The sequence below is a fragment of the Megascapheus bottae genome, chromosome 17 (assembly GCF_031878675.1).
Source record: "Megascapheus bottae isolate mThoBot1 chromosome 17, mThoBot2.hap1, whole genome shotgun sequence".
NCBI classification, from domain to species: domain Eukaryota; kingdom Metazoa; phylum Chordata; class Mammalia; order Rodentia; family Geomyidae; genus Megascapheus; species Megascapheus bottae.
The window spans coordinates 2453717-2476721 of NC_143525.1; the positions used below are offsets into that span (position 1 = coordinate 2453717).

The window sequence follows — 23005 nt, forward strand, 5'->3', positions numbered from 1 at the left end:
GCTCCTCGATGGATGGTGGAGAGATTCCAGGAGTCACATAGTACTCCCAGAAAAATTAGGGATGAAGGTGCTACAAAAAATTCACCATAGTACTCATCTGGGAGCCAGAAAAATGCAAGACTTGAGACAAACCAGACTACGAATTAAGGAGGCAACCATCAAAATTGATCAGATTATTTCAGGTTGCAGAGTATGTCAGCTAAATAATGTAAGGAGAAATCAGCAAAATTTAGGGGCAAGGCAGCAAGGGGACAAGCCAGGAGCCTATTGGGAGGTTGACTTTACTGAAGTAAAACCAGGGAAGTATGGATATAAGTATTTCTTAGTTTTTGTAGATACCTTCTCAGGATGGGTTGAGGCCTTCCCCACTAAAAGGGAAACTGCACAGATAGTGGCTAAGAAGATACTTAAGGACATCTTACCCAGGTATGGCTTTCCAGTAATGATAGGTTCAGACAATGGACCTGCATTTGTTTCAAAGGTAAGTCAGGGACTGGCTTCCATACTTGGGGCAGATTGGAAATTACATTGTGCCTATAGACCCCAAAGTTCAGGACAGGTAGAGAGAATGAATAGAACGTAAAAGGAGACCCTAACTAAATTGACCATGGAGACTGGCACAAACTGGGTAGCTCTTCTCCCCTATGCTCTGTTCAGGGTTCGAAAATCCCCTTTTAAACTAGGACTTACCCCCTATGAAATAATGTTTGGTAGACCTCCCCCTGTAATATCCAATCTTAAAGAAAATCTTGTTAAAAAAGAAGAGGATAGTGATTTTGAACTTTCTTTTCACTCCAAGCCCTGCAAAGGGCTCACCAAGAAGTCTGGCCCAAGCTGAGGGACCTGTACAAGACAGAACCACCTCTGGTGCCTCGTCACTATAGACCGGGTGATTGGGTACTCGTGAAATGCCACCGGCAAGAAAATCTGGAGCCAAGATGGAAAGGACCCTTTCAGGTAATCCTGACAACACCCACCGCCCTCAAGGTAGACGGAGTAGCTTCTTGGATCCATTATACCCATGCCAAGCCAGTGGACCCGCTTCCAGACCTCATAGAACCCTCAGCCGAGACAACTTGGAAGATTGATTGGACCAAAAGTAGCCCGTTAAAAATTAAGTTATGCCGCCAAAATCAATAATAGTTATGGGCAGTATCTGGACAGGGACTCTGTGTGGGTAAATACTCATAGTTGTGCATTTCCACCTAATGGTGTTAAAACGGGAAAGGGAGTAACATGAAGGAATTTTTCCCCTCGGTTGACAACCTTGTTTTCTGCCTTAGCTGGACCCTTAGGCCCTTGTGTGATTATGGTATGCAGAGATAGATCCAAGATTGGCTCCAAGATTGGCTCTAAAAGTATCATGGGAAAGAGGGGAATGTTGTGCCAAGATTGTCCCATGTTCTGGGAATGACCCCCTCTTCCCCTTGCTCAGGGCCCATGTACTTGAACCTCAGGTGGCAACAGCTTGGTGCTCAGTGGTTAGACACCTGAGCTCTGATTAATCTTAAAATGACCAGTGCTTTGAGTTACCAAATAGCCAAGCAGGTGATTGTAACTATGGAATTCCCCTATAAAAGCTGTGTAAAATCCTTGTTCGGGGCCTTTTAGCACTGCCGGTTACCGGTACGCGGAGGTCCAAGCCTAGACTCGTAATAAACGACCCTTGCTTTTTAGCTTTGACTGTGGCCTCTGGTGGTCTTTTCGGGGTTCTAGGAATTCGGGTACAGCACCATTAAGTCCCGCCCACGCCGCCTCCCTTCTCCGCCTTTGCCTTGCTGTGTTTGTCCACCTGAGTCGAAATCGCTGTGCTTTGTTCTGGGTGCCTGAGCCTGGGCATACCAGGAGCTTCCCGGAGCAGCTGCCCGCCGAGCTGGCGTCGTGGTCGCCCCCCTGGCCGCTAGCCCCTGCGCGGCTGGGCCTTTCCTCCCATGGTCTCCTGGCCTTACCCGGAGGGCGAGTCCATGCGCAAGGTGCAGCCCGCCCCATGGCGGCCTCTGGCAGGGCTGTGGGCTCGAGTGGGGACGGGGCGGGGGGGGGGGGGTAAGGGAAGGCTGGATGGCGGCAAGGGGGGAGGGGGCTCCCCGTGCCATCCTCCGTCCTCCCTCTCCTTCCCCAGCGGTGGGGCTTGGGAGGCCAGGGCACCAGGGTGTGGGGTGAGGGGTAAGGGGGAGCATTCCCAAAGGGGTGTCCTAGCTTGAGGCTCCTGCCAGGGCTAAGGGAAAGATTTGGAGAGGAATAAAAAAAATGTCCCGTACCTTGTCTGGTTGCATATCTGCTATCACCGCCTGTGGCCCCCCCCCCCAGCATTAGAGTGTCCATCAGGGAAGGTCGGAGAGGCGGGATTTTGGCCCTAGATTGGGGCTGTTGGGGCGGCCCCCCTTCCCCTCCCGGCCAGGTTGCCAGGACGCTTGTTGGGGCTGAGCGCCCTGGAGGGACTTGTCCTCACCCATTCTGCGAGCTTGCAGCTACCTTGGTGGGCTGAGAAGCAGGCTTCTGCCCTGGGCTGGGGTTGGGGGTGGGGTGAGGAGGTAACAGCTTTTCCTGGAAGAGCTAATTAGGGTTTGGAGGTATGTGTACTGCCCAGCCCTTAGGCTTATTCACGATTTGGAAGTCCAAAAGCAGTCATTTTTTCCCTTTATCTGACTTGAGCCCACTGTTTTTGGTTTGTTTATTGTTGTTTTTTGAGTAGTGTCTCTTTGCATGGGGGGGAAGCTAAACACCAGGTGCTTTTGTGTATTGTTGACTTTTATTAGTTGGAACAAACACTGCTGCAGTGAGCTGGGCTGAAGTTCTTGGTTGTGACATTGAGTAACCTTCGTAAATGCCAGTTGGAAACAGTGTTCTACAGGTGGAGGTCTCCACGTGGGCCCTGAATTTAGGTTCTTCTGTGTATGAGATTGACTTCTACTTTGCTCTTCCTCTTTCCATCCTTCCTTCCTCCCCCCAGGTGACTGATTGATTGACTGGGGTGGGGGAGGACTGCCTTGAGGTTTGAACTCAGGGCTTGCATGCTGTCTTGGAGCTATTTTTGCCCAAGGCTAGTACTCTATCTACCACTTGAGCCACAAGCCCCACTTAAGGCTTTTTGCATGTTTAACTGGAAATAAGAGTCTCACAGATTTCCCCTCCGCCTCTCCCCCCCACACACGTTGAACCATCATCTTCAGATCTTAACCTCCTGAGTGTTATGCCCAAGTCTCAGGACGACCACCAAGAGACCACCGAGAGTCAGACTTTCCGAAATGCAAAAGCAAGGCTTTATTCAGGCGGGCTAGCTCCGGGCCTCTGTCCTACACTCCCATACAGCGGGAGCCCAGGAGGAAGCCCTGAACAGCTTTTCTACAGGGCTTTTAAAGGCAAAGACTACAGATTTACATTCACACAGCAATCAGCTATTGGAATGAGATAAGGTAGGGGTTAGGGACAGTTCAGGGCAGTTGGAGCTAAGGGGGATTCCTATACAAGGAGAGTCCTAATTAGCTGTCTAAGGGTAGTTTTATGGTTTTAGAAAACAAATGCCATCCCTTGAATTTACACGAATTCTGGTTAATTTTAACACAGACAGGTCAGTTCCTGGGACTTAATGGCACCACAACTCTGTTTCTTTAATTTAGGTGCACTTTTGGGTCACTCACAGTTTACATAGACAACAAGACAGTTGCTGCTTCAGAAGGGGGGCACTTTTTTAGCTCTTCACTGAGTAGCTAGGATTACAAGTTTTGAGCCACTGGTGCCTGGTTCTGGTGTATACATATGTATATGTGTGTGTGTGTGTGTGTGTGTGTGTGTGTGTGTGTGTGTGTGTGTGTGTGTGTGTGTATACTTTTTTTGGCCAGTCCTGGGCTTAAACTCAGGACCTGAGCGTTGTTCTTAGGCTTTCTCAAGGCTAGTGCTCTACCACTTGAGCCCATCGCACCATTTCTGGCTTTTTTTCCCTATGTATGTGGTGTTGAGGAACTGAGCTGGGTCTTCATGCATGATAGGCAAGTACTCTACCATTAGGTCAAACTCAGGGCCCTGGTTCTGGTGATTTGTTTTTTAACAAATTTTTTTTTTTAATTTTTGCCAGTCCTGGGCTTGAGCTCAGGGCCTGAGCACTGTCCCTGGATTTTCTCAAGGCTAGAGCTCTACCACTTGAGCCTCAGCACCACTTCTGGCTTTTTTCTATGTATGTGGTACCGAGGAATCGAACCCGGGTCTTCATGCATGCTAGGCAAGCACTTTAACCACTAGGCCAAACTCCCAGCCCCAACAAATCTTGAAGAGTCAAAACATTTTTAACTTTGCTTAATCTATACAAGGTTCCCACAACATACTTTCCCCCGCCCCTGTGACTCAGACTAATCTTAATTTCTAATTTCAGGGGTTTTTTTTGGGGGGGGGAGCCTGGGACAGTAATGGGGCTTGAACTCTAAGCCTGGGCATTGTCCCTGAGCTCTTCAGCTCAAGGATACTGCTCTATCTCTTGAACCCTACCCCTACTTCCCATTTTCTAGTGATTAATTGGATATGAGTGTCACCTTCTTTAGTGCCCAGGATGGCTTTGAACCTAGATCCTCAGATCTCAGCCTCCTGAGTAGTTAGGATTACAGGCGAGAGCCACCACACACCGGGCTACAATCTCTAATTCTTGACTCACCTGTAACTGTTATCTCCCAGATTTCACCACCTCTGGAGCTGGGATTACAGGTCTGGGTTACTGTTCTCAGCCTGCTTTTTTTTTTTTCCTCTCTCTTGCTTTAATACTTATCGTGATTGAATATCTGCACAGGATGCTTCAATTTAACTTGTCCTTTATATGTACAATGCATCTTGATCAGTCACCCTTTTCTTGCCAATTTCATTGTTTCCTGGTTCTATTTTTGTCTGTATACATCAAATATTCTGTCTGTTTTCTCTCATTCATCTTATTAGCCTCCACCCCTAACAGTCAAGACATTGTAACTTCTGGATATGCAAGTGTTTTGTTAAGCTGTCTAATTGTTCAGTAGGATTATACTATGGAATCTCTTGCATATAGTGTACTTTAGTTTGGTTGATTATTATATACATATGACCCTGTAAATGTCTCTCTCTCTCTCTCTCTATATATATATATATATGTGTGTGTGTGTGTGTGTGTGTGTGTGTGTGTGTGTGTGTGTGTGTCTTATGGTGGCTTTTTGTTGTTTTTCTGAACCATGAACCTCAGATTTCAGCTGTTTAGGAGCTAGCTACCTCAGTAATTAGGAGCTCCTAGTGCCTGGCTTTATGTCTAAGATCCACATATGAGAAAAAGCATGCACGCTTTGTCTTTCATAGTCTGGCTTGTTTTGCTCAAAATGATTCCCCCGCCCCCAGATCCATCCATTTCTTTGCCAATGATGTAACTGCATTTTTCCTGATACAAGAGTAACATTCAAATATATGGAGGCTACAGATACATTCATGGTGCGCACACACACACACACACCCGCACGCATATATTGTTATTGTTATTGGGAAGGTGATATACAGAGGGGTTACAGTTACATTTCTTTTTTAACAATATCACCCTTTCCCTCCCAGTTTTTCCTTTCCTGTCCCCATCCACAAGTTGTATAATTTTCAGTATAGACAGACTTATTTATCATACTTTCTTGATCCATTGGTTGCATCTAAGTTATTTCCACTTGGCTATTGTAAATAATGCTTCACAAGTACAGGTGCCATTATTTTGTCCTGACTTACATTCTTTTAAATAAATGCTCCAAATGGTATTGCTGGATTACAGCGTACTTCTAATTTTAGTTTTTCATGGAACTTCCATATTGATTTCCATTGTGGTTGCACTAGTTTGCATTTCCACCAACAGTGCATTAGGGTTCAATCCTTGCCAGTATTCATTGTTCATATTCTTACTGTAGTGAGATGGGCTCGCACTGCTCTTCTGATTTGCATTCAGATATTTATTGGCCATTTGGACTACTGCTTCTGCAAAGTGTTTAGCTCTTTTGCCCATTTATGAATTGACTTATTCTTGAGGTTTAATTTTTAAATTCCCTATACATTCTGTTTATTAGTTCCTGTCAGACATAAATAGCAAAGCTCTTCAATTCTGTTGGTAGGTTGTCTTTTCATTATAGTGACTACATCCTTTGCTGTGAGAAAAGCCATCCTTTCCATCCAAATGGGTTGCTTAAAAGTTCCTTGCTGGGTACCATTGGCTCACACGTGTAATCCTAGCCACTCAGGAGGCAGAGATCTGAGGATCGCAGTTCAAAACCAGCCTAGGCAGGAAAGTGAGACTCATCTCCAAGTAACTATCAAAAAACCAGAAGTGGCACTGTGGCTGAAAGTGTTAGAGCACTAGCCTTGAGCTAAAGAGCTCAGGGACAGTGTCCAGGCCCGGAGTTCAAGCCCTACAATGCTCCCCTACTTCCCCCACCACATACACAAATTCCTTTTTTGGCCTATTGGCTTGAGTCTTGTTGATTATTCTAAGACAATATCAGCAAGTAAAGAAAGGGAAGGAGGAAATGATTTGGCATAAGATTTTTGTCTTAACTGATTGTCTCTGGAAGAGGAATTAAGGCATACCTCAGATTGTTGAAGGAAAATAGAGGGTATGAGTAAGACATACCTCAGGTTGGTCCAGAAAGTAGCAGAAGGGCTAGGAGTCTGGCTACTGGTAGAGTGCTTGCCTAGCCATACATGAAGACCCTGGTTTGAGTCCTCAGTACCATATACATAGAAAAAGCTGGAAGTGGTGTTGTGGCTCATATGGTAGAGTTCCAGCCTTGAAAAAGCCCAAGGATAGTACTCAGGCCCTGAGTTAAAGCCCCATGACTGGCAAAAAAATTTTAAAAAATGTTTTTAAAAAGGTAGCAGTGGGCTGGGAGTTTGGCCTAGTGGTAAGAGTGCTTGCCTAGCATGCACGAAGACCAGGGTTCGATTTCTCAGCACACCAGATACATAGAAAAAGCCAGAAGTGATGCTGTGGCTCAAGTGGTAGAGTGCTAGCCTTGAGAAAGCCCAGGGACAATGCTCAAGCGCTGAGCTCAAGCCACAGGACTGGTAAATTTTTAAAAAAAAAGGTAGCAGAGAGTACAAGTAATTAAGACTATTAAGTATCTTGCTTAAATATCTTGGTCGCTCACACCTGTAATCCTAGCTACTCAAAAGGCTGAAATCTGGAAAATTTCGGCTCAAAACCAGCTCAGGCAGGAAAGTCCTTGAGATGCTTATCTCCAATTAACTACCAAAAAGCCAAAAATGGTGCTGTTGTTAAAAGTAAAACTGTACTGCATCTTAATTACAAAAGCTTAGGGAGAGTGTCCAGGCCCTTAGCTCAAGTCCCAGGAGTAGCATGTATATGTGCATCTGTCAGAGCATGTGTGCACAAACACACAGATTGTTAAGTTTATCACAAAGTTGTTTTCTGTTTGTTTTTGTTTTTTCCTGCCAATCCTGGGGTTTGAACTCAAAGCCTGAATTTCTTTTGCTTAAGGTTAACACTCTACCACTTGAGCCACAGCACCACTTCTGTTTTTTGTTTTTGTTTTTTGGTGTGTGTGTATGTGTATATGCATATGTATGTTGTACTGAGGAATTGAAACCAGGGCTTCATGCATGCTAGGCAAGCACTCCCAGCCTGATGTTCCCTTCTCTTGTTCCTATCTATATTACTTTATTTCAGGTCTCTCCCATTTTGTTTTATTTTGCCTCTAAACTTGCTGTGCTTTTGGACCCTGTATACTCAAGCTTCAAATTAAGGAAGGTATGGCAAGATGTGAGTTGCTAGTCTATAATAGGATTGGCACTATCTTGTGGCACCTGTCAGGGCCAGGAAGGAGAATTCAGTGAACATCCTGGTAGCTTGAGGAAGTTGGCTTCTAGCAAGCTAGTTTGAGTTAAATGAAGTAAGTTACTTTTGGAAGAATTAAATTTAAAAAAGGTGATGTTTTAGAATAGGAAGGCTTAGAGAAGAAATTTCCTGTACTTTTTGCAATTGCTGCTCATTTCTCTTTGAGAACTGTTCGGCACACTCTGCTTATTAATGCTTTCTCTAATTTCAGGCAAAGTCCTGTGTCTGCCATGTCTGCGTCATCCACCTGAGTCGGCTTCACTCTTGCCTGTACTGTGTCCTCTTTGGCTGTTTCACAAAGAAACACATCCATGAACATGCAAAATCCAAGCGGCACAACCTGGGTAAGCTACCACTCTGAGGCAGAAACACTTTATCCGCACTTTAAATTCTGCTTATTTTTCTGAAATGGCTCATGCCCTTCTTATGAAGGTTTATGGGAAAAAGAGAGGGAAAATGAACTCAAGTAGTTTTTCCTTAAGATTTTTAAAAATATTGATGTTAATATTTTACATAATCTTAAATGATTAGTGCTTCATTAACTTACCTTGAGCAAGCTTGCTTTGAAGCACGCTTTAGTGCTTCCTCTGGTAATAGATATCAGATCCCCTTCTTCCTCTGTTTTTTGCCAGCCCCAGGACTGGCAAAAAAAAATGGATTTTGTGAGTGGGTGTGCCTGTGTGTGTGTGTGTATGTGTGTGTGTGTGTGTGTGTGTACGCGTGCGGGGGGTGGAGAGAGGGGGGATACGGGGGAGGTCAGGGGTGGGCACTGTCCTTGAGCTCTTCAGCTCAAGGCTACCACCTTACCCTTGGGCCAAGCCTCACTTCGTGTTTTCTAGAGGTTAAGTGGAAATAAGAGTCTCAGGTCCTTTTGTGCCTCGGCTGGCCTTGAACCTTGATTCTCAAATCTCAGCCTCCTGAGTAGTTAGGATTGTAGTTGTGAGCCACCTCGCCCAGCTTAGTCTCATGGATTTTATGGGCTGGGAATTTGACCTGGTGGTAGAGTGCTTGCCTAGTATGCACAAAAACCCTGGTTCAATTCCTCAAGTACCACATACATAGGAAAAGCTGGAAGTGATTTTGTGGCCCAAGTGGTAGAGCTCTAGCCTTTAGAAAGTCCAAAGACAGTGTTCAGGCCCTGAGTTCAAGCCTCAGGACTGGCAAAGTAAAAAAATAAAAATAAATTTTACTCTTACATATCATGGTTTGACAGAAGCAGAGTCCTGGCATTTGAGTGTTGGGTTCTTTGTAAAGTATGGAAAGCCTGTTAACTCATTCATTTTCTTCTGTTGTGGAAGCTTCTAGAGCTAGCATATGAACTCATCCTGCTTGGATGGTAATGTCTGGGAAATTCAAGTCCTGTGACTAGAGAGAAGGGAGATGCTACAGAGCGCAGAACACTCAACTTCTATGATCAACTGTGTTACAAGCATTAGCCTTCTGTGTAGTTAAGTTGTGTTTCCTCCCCACAGCCATTGATCTGACATATGGAGGTATATACTGCTTCTTGTGTCAGGACTACATCTATGACAAAGACATGGAAATAATTGCCAAAGGGGAACAGCGGTAGGCTTGGAACATGCAAGGTTGCCTGGCACAGCCAGATCACTGGTGACTTGACAGTGAATGCTTTGAGGGACTAGGGGATCTCTAATATGTACTCTCCACCCTTTTCCACTGTGTCTGCTGTCTTTGAGATTATTTAGGATTAATCACATTTTTTTCTCCCCTGAAGGCTTGGAAAAAAATCAGAGTGTCTGGGGAAGGCAGAAATTAAGGTAAGCTAGACACTTTGAAAATACTCTCACTGTCAAGACTATTATTCTTAATACCTAGTGCAGGACATGGTGCTAAGCATTGGGGATTGGGAGCAGGGGCTGTGTTGAGAGAAAGATGTGGTTCTTGCTTTGTCAGGGCCCCTGAGCTCATAGGGAACAGTCCCCACAATGATAGGCATTTCCTTTATTACACTGTGAACCACTGCAAGAGCAGTCCCAAACTCAAGCTCAATGCGCACCGAGGTAGAATTACTTCTGCTTCTTGCCTCTCCCAATATCCACGGTCTCATCAGGGATGCACTGTCTTTTCCCATTCCCTGAATTTGGGCTTGCATATGTCACTTGGTTTGGTCTGTGGGATAAAGTAGAAATGAAAGTGTAGTTAGGAATGTCAACTTGAAGGGACCTCACAATGATCTCTGGTCATGAGTTCTTCCTCTTTCACACAAGAGCAGCTTCCCTTGGGCAGCAACTGCCTCTCCAGGCTGGGCCCCTGGGAAGAACATGGGTAGAACAGCACCACAGGGGAAGAGGGTCCATCCACCTCTCTACTAGAGCTTAAGTACATTGTCTAGCTGCAGACCTGTAGGGGTCATCATTTCAGTTTGACTTCAGGACTGTTTGTAGCTATCACTGTGTGGCAATATTCAGGAATGAACTGAAACCCTCCAGCTTGAAATGCTGTCATTTCAGTCTCATCTCTTTTTTTTCTGCTATTTTGTTTTTAGGTAAGATCTTGTGACAATTTGATCCAGGCAAGCTTTGAACAGTGATGGGTTACATCCAACTCCTGGGTTGTGGGGATCATAAACATGTACCACCACACACATTTTAACTTCTCTCTCCTTTTTCTCTTTATTTTCTTCTCTCTTTGGTTCATTCCCTCCCTCCTTCCTTTCTTTCTTTCTTCTTGCTTTATTTTTATCCAGTCGCAGGGGTGAACTCAGGGCCTGAGCACTGTCCTTGCACTTTCTCAAGGCTAGAGCTCTACCACTTGAGCCTCAGCACCACTTTTGGCTTTCTTTTTGCTCTGTATGTGGTACTGAGGAATCAAACCCGGGCCTTCGTGCATGCTAGGCAAGCACCCTACCACTAGGCCAAACTCCTGGCCCCTGCAGTTATTCTTTTTTTTTTTTTTGCCAGTCCTGGGCTTGGGCTCAGGGCTTGAGCACTGTCCTTGGACTTTCTCAAGGCTAGAGCTCTACCACTTTAGCCACAGAACCACTTCCAGCTTTTTTCTATGTATGTGGGGTACCGAGGAATTGAACCTGGGTCTTCGTGCATGCTAGGCAAGCACTCTACCACTAGGCCAAACTCCCGGCCCCCCTGCAGTTATTCTTAATGATAGAATCTTGTCCTTTTCTTAGCCTTGCTTGGAGAGTCATCTTTCTACTTACATCTTCTGTATAGATGTAATTATCCACAGCAGTATAGCACCATTCAACATACCCAGTTTGTTTCTTGATTTAGGATATTCCTAAATTTCTGCCTAGGCTGACCTCAAATGGTGATCTTTCCTACCTCTGCTTTCATAGTAACTGGGATTACAACTTTGGACTACTGTGCACACCTATCTAACTCAATTCTTGTAGGGACAGCTGCTACAGAGATCCAACCAACATTGGGTTCAATAAGAAGCATATTGAATTCTCAAGGAATAGTTAAGAAGTCCAGGCAGGGCTAGATTGGTGGTCTTAGTATGCAACCCAGACCCTGTATCATTGCTTCATCTTCCAAGGTCTGGCTCTCATCTACATAAAGATTTTATAGTAGTTACAGGAAATTTGTGTCCATCAGCTTACAAGGCCAAGCCTTCCACAATGCTGTGCTAAATCTGCCTTCCAACATTGTTTAACAGGCTGCATATCAGCTTCCCTTGCCCCTCCTGCTTTGAGTGTCAAGTGCATGTGTGTGTTGGGGGGGGTGGAGAAGGAGGTACTAGAGATGGAAGCTAAGGCCTTGCGTATTAGGCTAGGCTGCAGTCTGACAATAGAGTATGCTCAATCTCCCAATCTTCCTGAGAAGGCAGGGCAGACCACCACACTTAGCAGGACTTGGGGCACCAAAGCTGGAATTTTTGCAGGGAGGGAGCCTGTTTAGGAATACATCACATGCTTAGATGGCTAGAGAATCAGGAAACATCCTTATCACCAATAGACTCTGCTTGGATGAGGAGGAGGATCTCATTGATTTACTGAGCTTGCAAAGCCCATAGTGTATCAAACATATCTGATACCCCATTTTGCCCCAATTCCTGTTACGTGTGGATACCCTACCCCCCTTTTTTTGCTCTCTCTCCTCTTTTAAGCTACCATCTAAGAAGCATCCTAAAACCTAAGCTTGACCATGTTGCTGCGGTTTACCCCGTCAGTTACTCATCTTGTGGTTCCTGGGCCTTTGCCAGGGCCTGTGGGATAGGTCTGTTACCTATGCAGTCTGTAGCATTTATTCTTTATATTCCTTGTATGTCATGTTCTAGAACGCCAGCGGACTGTTCATAGTACAAGCAAACCTTGAGGAGTTGTGCTTCTGTGCCTTTGCACCTCTACTTTCTATACAGAGGCTGTTGGTCTGGGTGTTCACCTCTCTTTTACTCGAAAGCTGATTTTCTTGGCTCAGACATACACTGCCACAATTAGGAATAGTTGAACAATGAAGGATCTCTTCAATTTCAACAAATTGTAAAATTTAATTGTATCTAATTGAAAGACTTACATAAAATATTATCTAATATTTTTTTGAAATAAAGGAAATGTGTCAAAACAGGAATCTAATACTGCCTCCAATCTTGGCACAATTTTTGGGAAGTCCAGTGATAGAATCACTGTGGTGAGATCCTGCCTTTTTGTACAATAGTCTTATTAAAAGAAATACCTATGTCCCCATTTTAGGAATATAAGCTGGCCTGGGGAGTTTACGTCCTTGTAACAATGAACTTAATGCCAAGTACTGTGCTTGGCCTGTAGGTGATTGCTCAGTAATAGCCATCATAACTGACCACATTGTCATTGCCATCATTTTTGTTGGTGGCACTTCTTATATTTCTTCATGAGCATGTGCCCTAAAGCCAGACAGCGGGATAATTAGAAGGCTTTGGAATCTCAATGGTGCTGAGTTGAAGTCCTAACCCCTGGTTTTGAATGTGTGGCCTTGCGTAGCTGGGTAGGTAGCCTACATTCTGTGAACTCTGCTGGTTATGCTTCAAACGAGGAAGAAACAAAAACAAGAAACAAATTATGCTTTTGTGGGGTGTATGGCTAAATGTATAGGCTGTGAAATGTCTGAGGTAGGGCTTGGTATCAAGTAACTCAGTGGTATTGATGGCAGCTGCTGCTGCTGCTACAGCCTGTGATTGCTACGGTTTAATCTTGTACTTCAAGCTCAGTAAAAAAATACATATTTTTCTTCTCACTAAAATACCACATAAGGAGAAACACATTTTCCCCCTCAGGAATTAGCTTTGGGAGGCATCAGGAGAACAGGATCTTAAGGCCAGCAGTGGCTAACACATCAGCAGAGGATGGACAGATGAGCTTGTACAATCTGGACTCTGTTCCATTCACTGCTCAGCTACAAGACCCAGGGAGATTCATCCATCCTTCACCTAATGTTACTGAGATATGGGAAAAAATGGGACTGTTCCATACTTTCTGGTGAATGTTCTCCTTCCTTCCTCCCTTCCTTCCTCCCTTCCTTTCCTTCCCTTTCTTCCTTTTTTTCTTTCTTTCTTTCGTTCATTCTGTTTTTTGTTAGTCCTGGGACTTGAACTCAGGGCCTGATACTGTCCTTGGGCTTTGTCAAGGCTAGCACTCTACCACTAGGCTATCCTCTTGGCCCAAGATTTACCTTCTAAATGAATTATGGACTTCGTGTTTGAGCTTGGAATGGAGAAACCTTTTTATCTTCTGGGAAATTACCAGTTAGAAGACACTGTTAATGGCTCTGGGGCAGGAAGTAGATAAATGGAGCTAGAGAGAGCTGGGCAGTTTTCATAGGACCTGTACTGTGGTCAGGAGAGGATGGAGCAATTCATGCAAATGGAGAAATGGCCTCACCAGTAAGACATCAGCAGTAAAGTCTGAGGAGGGCCATTCTGGGCAATCACTGTCCATGCAGAGTGCCCTTTCCCTAATCCTTCTAGCAACTCCCTGCTAGTTGTGCAAGTGCTGGGAATTTAAAAAGAAAAACAAACAAATAGGAACTTCTGAGCAGCTGATTTGGGTAGCAAAACCAGTTCTTTATGAGCAAAGAGATAAGACTAGGCTCCAGAGTATAGTAGTCTCACTGACCCAAATTTCTGGTGACCATGCATCCTGTGAACGTGGCTAGAAGTGGACAGTGGCCTGGAGGCATTTCAAGCTCTTTGTAAATGACTGGTTCTTAATAAACCAAAACAACAGGGCTCTGACTTTAAAAATCCAGACAGATCTACCTGTGACAAGCTTGTCTCTGAGTGGGCAGAGTCAGGTTTACAAGGTTGAGTTTCAAAAGAAAGATACATCAGCCTTGGGTCTGGGAGTTTGGCCTAGTGGTAGAGTGCTTGCGTAGAATGCACAAAGACCTGGGTTCAATTCCTGGGTACCACATGCTCAGAAAAAAGCTGGAAGTGATGCTGAGGCTCAAGTAGTAGAGCTCTAACCTTGAGAAAGTCAAAGGACAGTGTTCAGGCCCTGAGCTCAAGCCCAGGACTGGCAAAAAAAAATAGAAAGATACATTATCATCCTTGTGCATGTAGAGGAAGATACTTGAGGAGCCCATAGGCCTATCCTAGATATTTCCCATTAATTCCAGGTGGCTGTCCCCAAGCAGCCCACAAAGCAAAGGCTTTGCTTTGAAGCTATGTCTGAGGCCCAAACGTGCATCTATTTATAGTGATGACAAATAATGTGGCCGCTTTCTCACTTATCTCGTCTAGTCCGACTTTTAGTATCTTTAGAAGTTCCACAAGAATCTATAGCTCTCCTTTTTTATTTAATTCCAGTAATCATATTTGATTTCTAACATGACTTCTCAGAAAATAGGCAGATTTTGACATAAAAAAAATCCACATGTTCAGGATATGTTCTGTGGTTCTGCAGCAGGATGTCCTCTTTAGAAGCCATCTACACCTGCTGAAATCATGACTACCAAAGCAGCCCCAGCCACAATGCTGCCCTTCCTGCCTGTGCCCCTGTTATCTGCACAGATTTGTGTAAGTACCACCACACATGGAAATGGTTATGAATCATACACAATTTAATATGAGAAGTATAAAAATAGTAGCACATGTTAAAATGTAGGTATGTAATAAGCGATGCTGAGAGGCTGAATATAAAAGTGTCACAGTTATGAGGCAGGTTTGCCAGTCTCACGTGCAGCGCCTGGAGGAGGAGCAGATTGTGGGGTTGGTGTAACTGGTGGTGGTTGGCCTGGTGTATCTGGTGAATCTGGTGGTGGTGATGATGGTGGTGGAACTTCTACATTGGTTTCACTGGGCTCCCTGGGGAAAGAACAATGACAGCCTTTCAATATTGAAGGAAGCAACCCAACTTTCCCTTGCTTCCCTCTTGGAGCTAGGAATGTTGAAATTGCCCCCATCCATTTACTCTTTAGTCTTCTTGTGGGAAATCTCCTCCTCATCGGAAGAGTCCCCATCATGTAGCTTTTCGTCCATGTTTTTCTTGCATGTGGCACTGAGAGGTCTGTATATATGCCTCAGCCACCGTGGCTTCTTTAAGAAGAAGAAGAATCCCTCCTAGGAAAGACAGGAGAAATATTAATTCTGCATTCACTTCTCTTTTCTGGCTACAAAAATAAGTACTTACCCGACTTGGAGTTTCTGATGAACATTTCCTTCGCAGAAATCCAAAAGAGCTCCTTGGGGGAAAAGTTAGCAAACCATTAATGATTTATGCCATTTTCCATATCTCTTACAATGTACACCTCAGATCTTACTAAGATAAACATCTGTGCTTTGGTTCATAATCACAATGAGCAAACCTAACTTGGGACTTGAAAACAATTTCATGAATGCAGGCAGAGGTTGCAGGAGCCCCTACAATGCCACCAGGGAGACCTTTAGAAATGATGTGGGCTGTGACATAGCTAGGATTGTCAGCCCCACTTACCCTCTCTCTGCCAAAAATCCCTGCATATCAACAACTGCTTCTTTGGACTTAACTTCCCATGTGTCATTTTTTGTGGGGTTTGAACTTTGGGCCTGGGTGCTGTTCCTGAGCTCTTCAGCTCAAGGCTACCACCCTACTACGCCTTGAGCCACCACCCCACTTCTTTTTTATTTGTCCAGTCCTGGGCCTTGAACTCAGGGCCTGAGCAATGTCCTTGGGATTTCTCAAAGCTAGAACTCTACCACTTGAGCCACATAACCACTTCTGACTATTTTTTTCTTCTATGTATTTGGTAAGGAGGAATCAAACCTGGGTGCTTGCCTGCATGCTAGGCAAGCACTCTAGCACTAGGCCAAACTCCTGGCACCAGCCCCACTTCTTAACTGTTTTATCTTAGCTGTGTTTACACAAGCTGAATCATAGGAAGCACAGCTTCTAAAGTGGTGTAGTTTAGAGATTTTCATCTCTGAAAGATTACCATGATGAATGATTTATGAAGTCAATTTAAAGGACATGACAAAGGCAAGCTATCATTTCTAAATGCAAGCAGAATAGGGGAAATCAGTTTGTTGTTCTAGATACTAGATGTTTTCATGACATGTGATTGTTGGTTAAATGTATCCTCATATAAGGAGGGGAAAGAACCATCTTCCCCTAAAACTCATGAGCAGTGTGACCCAACAGCAAGAAATTTCCCCTTTCTCCTCTTGATTTTTTTCTTTATTCCAAAAACAAATGACAAACTAACATCTGCAGTCTCTCTTACCTAAAATGATGTGAAGTTCTGCGTAAAAGAGAAAATGGGAATGAGAAGGTACTCAACAGGATGAGGAGCTGAGTTTTCTCTTTGCTAAACAGGAAGGATCCCTACATTCCACCTTCCACCAGACCTACACCCAGTACCTCAGGGATTTCTTATGCGATCTCCTGAGACCCACCTCTAGCAGCAACAGTCAGCTGAAATCTCTTATCTCCCACCCTCATTCACTGAAGGACTGATGACAGAGAGTTATCCATGATAGTACTGACCACCTCTGCCTCTGCCAGGCAACTACTTTTGCTGGAGCCAGATGAGACCTCGGGAAGCAAGAGTTCTCTCTGCCTTGCATAGAGCCCTCATTGTAAGGCTAGGGGATAGAAATGGATGAGTTCTAGGCTCCTTCCAGTTCTCAGATCCTCACTAAAGATTTAGACTCCCTTTACCTTGAGGACTCTTCACTTCCTTCTGCTGATGTTCTGTGGGAATAAATCTGGGAACAAAGCACAATCAGGATTATCCACCAACATTAAGTACTTTCAACTGTTCAGTCCATTATTTATATATCCTATCTACCCAGGAGGTGGCTTTTATGACTCCAGGAATTCTGCTCTACTAATAGATCTTTTTCTCTTCCACAGGACCTAGTTTAGGGTCTTGTCTGAAGCTAGAATTTTAATATGTGGCATTTACTATTTTAGATAAAATCAACAGGCAATTCCTCATAACTCTTAAAACAGTGAAGAAAATGCCCTTTAATAGATTGCAGACTTGCCTCAAGACCAAAACACCAGTATTATTATCAAATCCCAAACAACATTATTGTCTTTATTATAATTATTACTGTCATGAGGCACTCCTATTGAAGACAACCAATGTAATGAAGACATAAATATAGCACAAATGTTGGAAAGGAACCAAACTATTTTTATTTGTATATGAAATGATGGATAACTAAAAACCACCTGAGAGAGCCAGGCATTGTGTTTCACAACTGAGAATCAAAGTTTGAAGCCAGTCTGAGCAGGAAAGTAGGTGAGACTCTCACTTCTAATTAATCAGAGAAAAGCCAGATTTAGGAAATCAAGCAAAACCCAAGAGAATCAGCAAATATGATTGGATTGATAACATTAAAATTCAGTGAAGTGGGCAGAAACACAATATGGAGATCAGCACAGAAACAATAGCTTTTCTATGTTCCCATAGGAATTAGAGATAAGGAAAGATACAACTTATAATAGCAATAAAGGTATAGGAAAGTACCTTAGAATAAACAATAGTAAAGTTATAAGACAATCTATGAGATAAAACCTCAAAATCACTGGGCGCTGGTGGCTCACACTTGTAATCCTAGCTACTTAGGAGGCTGAGATCTGAGGATCACAGTTCAAAGCCAGCTGCGACAGGAAACTCAGTAACCTTCTTATCTCCAGTTCGTTATCTGAAAACTTGAAATAAAGCTGTGGTTATAGTGGTGGAGCCCTAGCCTTGAGCAAAAGAAAACAAACAAACAAAAAAAGAAAATTAAGGGATGGCATCCAGGCTCTGAGTACAAGCCCTATGACAGAAAAAAAAAGTGAAAACTTAAAAAAACTAGGACAGTATGGGCTATCAATGTGTATGAAGTAATGCTCCTTCTATCTGGTGACTATAACTGTAACCCCTCTATTAATTACAATAAAAAATTTTTTAAAAACCCTAGGACCAGGCATGATGTCATGCCTTTAATCAAAGCTTTAAAGCCATTTCCTGGAGGCTCACACCTAAAATAATATACTCAGGAGTGCAGCCTGAGCAGAAAAGTCCCCAAGACTCTTTTCTCCAACTAACCACTATATTGTTTCAAGTTAGTGGACCTATAAAAGAAAATCCAACAGGATCTCTTTGGGAAGGGAAGGTATTCAAGAAGAGATATGAAGTGGACCCTTACACAACTTAAGAAGTTTTTAAAGGAAGCATTATGAAGCTAACTACTTGGATTAACCATCCTTACTTGCTCTGTTATAAATTACCAGCAAACACTGGTACTGGTGCAGTAAAGACAGTTGGATCAATGGAAGAAGAAGTCAATATGGTATTTTAGATCAGTGAAAAATGAATGAACCATTTAATAAGAATTGTTTTATTACAAATGAATACTCATTTAGGATGAAAAAAGATTCTCTATCTCATCCATACAAAAACATGAACAAATACCAGAAGGATTAAAGGTATAAATAACAAGGCAGGCTTAGGAAAGCATGAGAGAGAGCCCAAGCTATAAACTAAGAGACAGGGGTGGGGGTAGGCACAGGTGGTGTTGGAAACTAGAAAAATGCACATGCTGTTCCCAGTCCTGGCTCCTCCACTGGATGGTTGTCTTTTTCTTAGTTTGACAAATCTCTCCTTTACATAAACTATGTTAGTGTTTTCAATGGTTTGGGATGGTTTACATTGTATTTTCATGTTTGAAATATCTCCTGGTATTATTTTCTCTAAGGGGAACAGAACAAAAAAGACAGAAGGCTTTATTAATAGCCTAATGAATTAGTTTTGCCATTGGACTTTAAGTTGATCTCTTCCATCTGTAAAACAAGATGAGTGAGATCTTCCCCCAGGGTTGGATGAGACAATCTATGGAAACCTTTTTGTCCTGCACTTAGTATCCATAATGACATGGACATCAGGGACATGGTGTCCATAGGTATCAAAGGTTTCTGTTTAAAGGACCAGGCACAGAAACCTCTCTCTTATTGCAAAATTATAAAACGAAAATATTGCTTTTATTTTCTCCTAATACTTTTAGGATTTCTTTGTCTGTTTGTTTACATTTACTGAAATGTGAGATTTCCAAAATCTTAGGCTAGAAGTGTAGATAAGTAACAGAGCAATTGTTAGCTGGTGTAACATTCACCCAAGGCTGCTTAGCACAATGCCTCAATTCTTTTTTTTTCTTTTTTTGGTTAAGGGGATTGAACTCTGGGGGGTGGCTTTGAACCTCGAACCTCAGATCTCAGCCTCTTGAGTAGCTAGTATGACAGACATGAGCCACCAGGACCGGCAATGCCATAATTTTTTTTTTGACCATTACTATCAAGTGTGAAGAGAACACTGCATGTTCATCAAAGTAGCAAATAATGAAAATATATAAATGTAAAGACAATATTGAACTGTACAGAAAAATTAACAGCAGTATAGGACTTTATAGAAATCTCTAGGAAATCAGTGAACCACTATGAGATTCAGATGGCCTGCCTGTACAAAGGCCAGTGATCAATTACTAATGACCTTTGCTCACCGAACCTATGGTCGTTCACACTTAGTAGGCATCAAATTCAACTTTATCAAGTGAACTCATTTCTTCCTGTAGGAGCAGTGATAAGTTGTTAGCACAGGAGTAACAATGATAAGTAGGGTTCTATCAGGAAAACACTCTACAGTATACACAGTCAAAGAAATACAATCTGGAAAGCAGAAAAATACTTGTGGTTACAAAAACAGGATATATTCTGGAAACATGTGTGAATGTTCTTACCTCAATGAGACAGAAAATTATAATCAAAATCATTACTACTACAGTCACAGATATTGCCAAGATGAGTTTGTTATTATAGCCATATCCCGGAACTTCTTGTGTAAGCTAAAAAAAAAACAAAAACAAAAATCAACCAAAAAACAAAAAAACACAAGGATAATTTTGTTAATTTACAAAGAGATTAGGAGGAAGAAAATTATTCAAACCCCATTCTTCCAGAAGAACAGCATGGAACTTTCTCAAAGGGTATGTTAAATTTAATGGACTCTACGCCTTACTAATTCGCAGTTTCTCTACAACTTACCTGTAGTAAGGAGAACAGTGGGGAAACATGATCACATGACTTTGGACTGGACTAAGTCCTGGCTATACCTAAAGGATGGGGAAGTCAGGGCTTGCAGTTCTCCACATGTACTTACCTCATTTGACTCTTGCTGTTCACTTTGAACTTCAGTGTTCTCATTGATGTAGTTATCCAATTTCCACTGATCCATATCCCAATCAGACTTCGATACCTTTACTTCTTGCTGTTCACTGAGAAGCTTCAACAGCAGGCCTGTTCTGGAGATGAGGTTGGAACAGGGTACCTGTACTTCCGCTCTAGAGCAGTCCATTTTCAAGGTCCGGATAAGATGAGACAGGAGCTTTCTCACATCATTATTGGGAATAAGTGGCTTTAGCTCTTGGTTTAACTGCATTTCAAAGTGGTCAGAATATGAGGGAGATTGGGAATGGGTGATTATGGCCTTGACAGGTGAGTCAGTACCCATGCTGAGGTATTCCCATTGAGTCTCCTTGCTTTGTTGGATAGACGGCATTAAGTTGAATGCAGTCACACTGGACCCTGGAGCAATAAGATTCTCCTGAATTGTGTTCTTAGGGAGACTTCCAATTGGTTCAAAAACATTTTGTGCAAGAATATTTCCTACCAAAGCATTTGGTGCAATCTGGTGTTTTACAGGAGTGTTGTCCATAGAAGGTGTTGAAAGAGCATAGAATTCTAGAAAAGGGTTCTCTCGAGAACTCAGCTCTCCCCATGATGAAATGTCTCCTTCTGAAGGGAAATTCATGAGGCTTCTTACTGCAGAAAATGGAGGCCTGTTTACAAGCACTGGTGTGAAGCGTGAAGTTTTCTTTCTGACCTTCCGACTCAGTTTGGCCCTGGGTATTCTGTGGGCCACAGGAGAGCCAGTCTTATGAATGCGGTAATTTTTCTTGGAATAGATGACTGTTTTTAACTTTAGAATTTGCTCTCTGTTTTTTTCTGAGCTCATGTGGGGATTTTAGAGTGGTGGAAAAGGAGTCCCTGCTCTGTGAGTGATGATTCTGCAAAGAAGATCCTACTGCCTTATGTTTCTTTATGCGTGAGAGCTCTGTGTGCAAGGAGTTTCCCAACAATTTCTTGGGCTCCTGAGCCACATGAGGTGGCGCTAGCTCTCTTGATGGAGGTTTCTCAAGTCTTCTTTTTTTTCCAGGGCTCTCCACAAGATTCTGGGCACTCTGTTTTATCCAGCTGCTCACTTGCTTGTAGTGCCTTTTCTGTATGCTTTTTGGCCACTTGTGGTCTCTGTTGGGCCTTGGCAGTCTTTCTTCTTCACTGTCCTTTTCTTCCCAGATGCCTACCTGTGGTTTAACATTTTGCACTTTGTGGGGAAAGATTTGACGTTTAAATTTAGGGCCTAAAATGTTAGGTTGCCTGAATATTGACGTTTTCTCTTTCTTTTTAACTTTATTGTATTTCCTCTGCCTTTTTGTACCAAAAACATTTTTTGGCTGATGAATCTTCTTTAATTTAGTTTTATACATAGAGGTATCAGATGCCTGCACAACTGGGGCAGTCTCTGTATTGAGTTTTAAATCATTTATGGAGTTGTCTCCATTTTGCACATTTGAGAAAAGCAGTTTAATGAATGGTAATTCTGTTGAATGTGTATCTATTTCATGTCCTTGTGTGAAATAGGCCAATATATAACTTAGTGCAGTAAAAATATCAGTCTCCTCAGCAATTTCTTTCTTGTCATTCATCAGTCCTGAGTATGATACATAATTTTTGTCAGAATGTTCCCTCTCTGGTTCAATAGTCAGCTCGGTGCTGGTTTTCTCCTTGCGGGATTTTAGCACTTTCATGAATGTTCCTTCTGGGTTCCCTATTGATGCTTCTTCAACTGTCAGAAAGAAAGAAACTGATAAGAGAAGGCTGATAGCTTCTTGTCACTCTTATCACCTCACAACCCAGTTGAATACATTAGGGGTCAGCAAAGATTGGAGTGTCACATACTGGGGTAAAAATAAACCCAAACTTAAGACTGTGAAACGGCAACAAGGAGAAATTAGACAAGCCTTAACAAAGTAGTTACTCAGAACATCCAAGCACATAATTTTGTGTGAAGTATAGGGATTTTGGTAGTAAAGAACATCCCGCATGCCTAGTAGTCAAAGCAAATATTTGTCCCGAGTAGCTTCTCTGTAGAACAGCCATGCCTCTCCACATGCACATCCCCCATATCCTGTCCTGCCACAGCTGCAGGAGCACAGGCTTCTTCTCTCCACTTCTTCCATGTGCTGTTTTCTTCCTACCACACAGGCAACCATGACAAAGCATGGTCCTCCGGATAGCAAGGGCAGATGCTAACCTACAGGTCCAGCTCCTTTTTTTTTTTGTCAATCTTGGGGTTTAAACTAGGGCTGGGCATTGTCCCTGAGCTCTTCAGCTCAAGGTTCCTGCTTTACCCTCAAGCCAAACCCTATTTCCCATTTTCTAGAGGTTAATTGGAGAAAGTCTCAAGTCCTTTTGTCTCTGGGCTGGCTTTGAACCTTGATCCTCAGATCTCAGCCTCCTGAGTAGCAAGGATTACAGGTGTGAACCACCTTGTCTGGCTCCAACTCTTCTTAATAAGAGGTCGTCAACTGGACTTTTTCCCACATACCTGCCCAGTACCTTCACTTGAGCTCTGATTCTATGTTTCCTGTTTCCCTAATAATAAGCTCTACACTGTAGGAATACAATTTGGACCAAGGGTT

General features: G+C 43.1%; 2 protein-coding genes across 9 annotated transcripts in view; one reads left to right on the forward strand and one right to left on the reverse strand.

The window, feature by feature from the left end:
* The first annotated feature begins 9552 nt into the window (after positions 1 to 9552).
* Positions 9553 to 23005, forward strand: part of LOC150050789 (uncharacterized) — a 203156-nt gene continuing 189703 nt past the window's right edge. For all 8 annotated transcript variants that reach the window (XR_016538241.1, XR_016538231.1, XR_016538238.1 and 5 more), the window contains exons 1-2: positions 9553 to 9606; positions 14685 to 14797. The gene's annotated coding sequence lies outside the window, so the exon portion shown is untranslated. The remainder of the gene's footprint in view (positions 9607 to 14684; positions 14798 to 23005) is intronic.
* On the reverse strand, positions 14821 to 21621 carry LOC150050790 (leucine-rich repeat-containing protein 37A-like). Its single transcript, XM_090351471.1, has 6 exons — positions 21608 to 21621; positions 20404 to 20545; positions 16917 to 16963; positions 15411 to 15462; positions 15192 to 15340; positions 14821 to 15085 (listed from the first exon to the last, which is right to left on the reverse strand). The coding sequence occupies exons 1-6, from the start codon at positions 21619 to 21621 to the stop codon at positions 14932 to 14934; spliced, it is 558 nt and encodes a 185-aa protein (XP_090207597.1). The 3' UTR covers positions 14821 to 14931.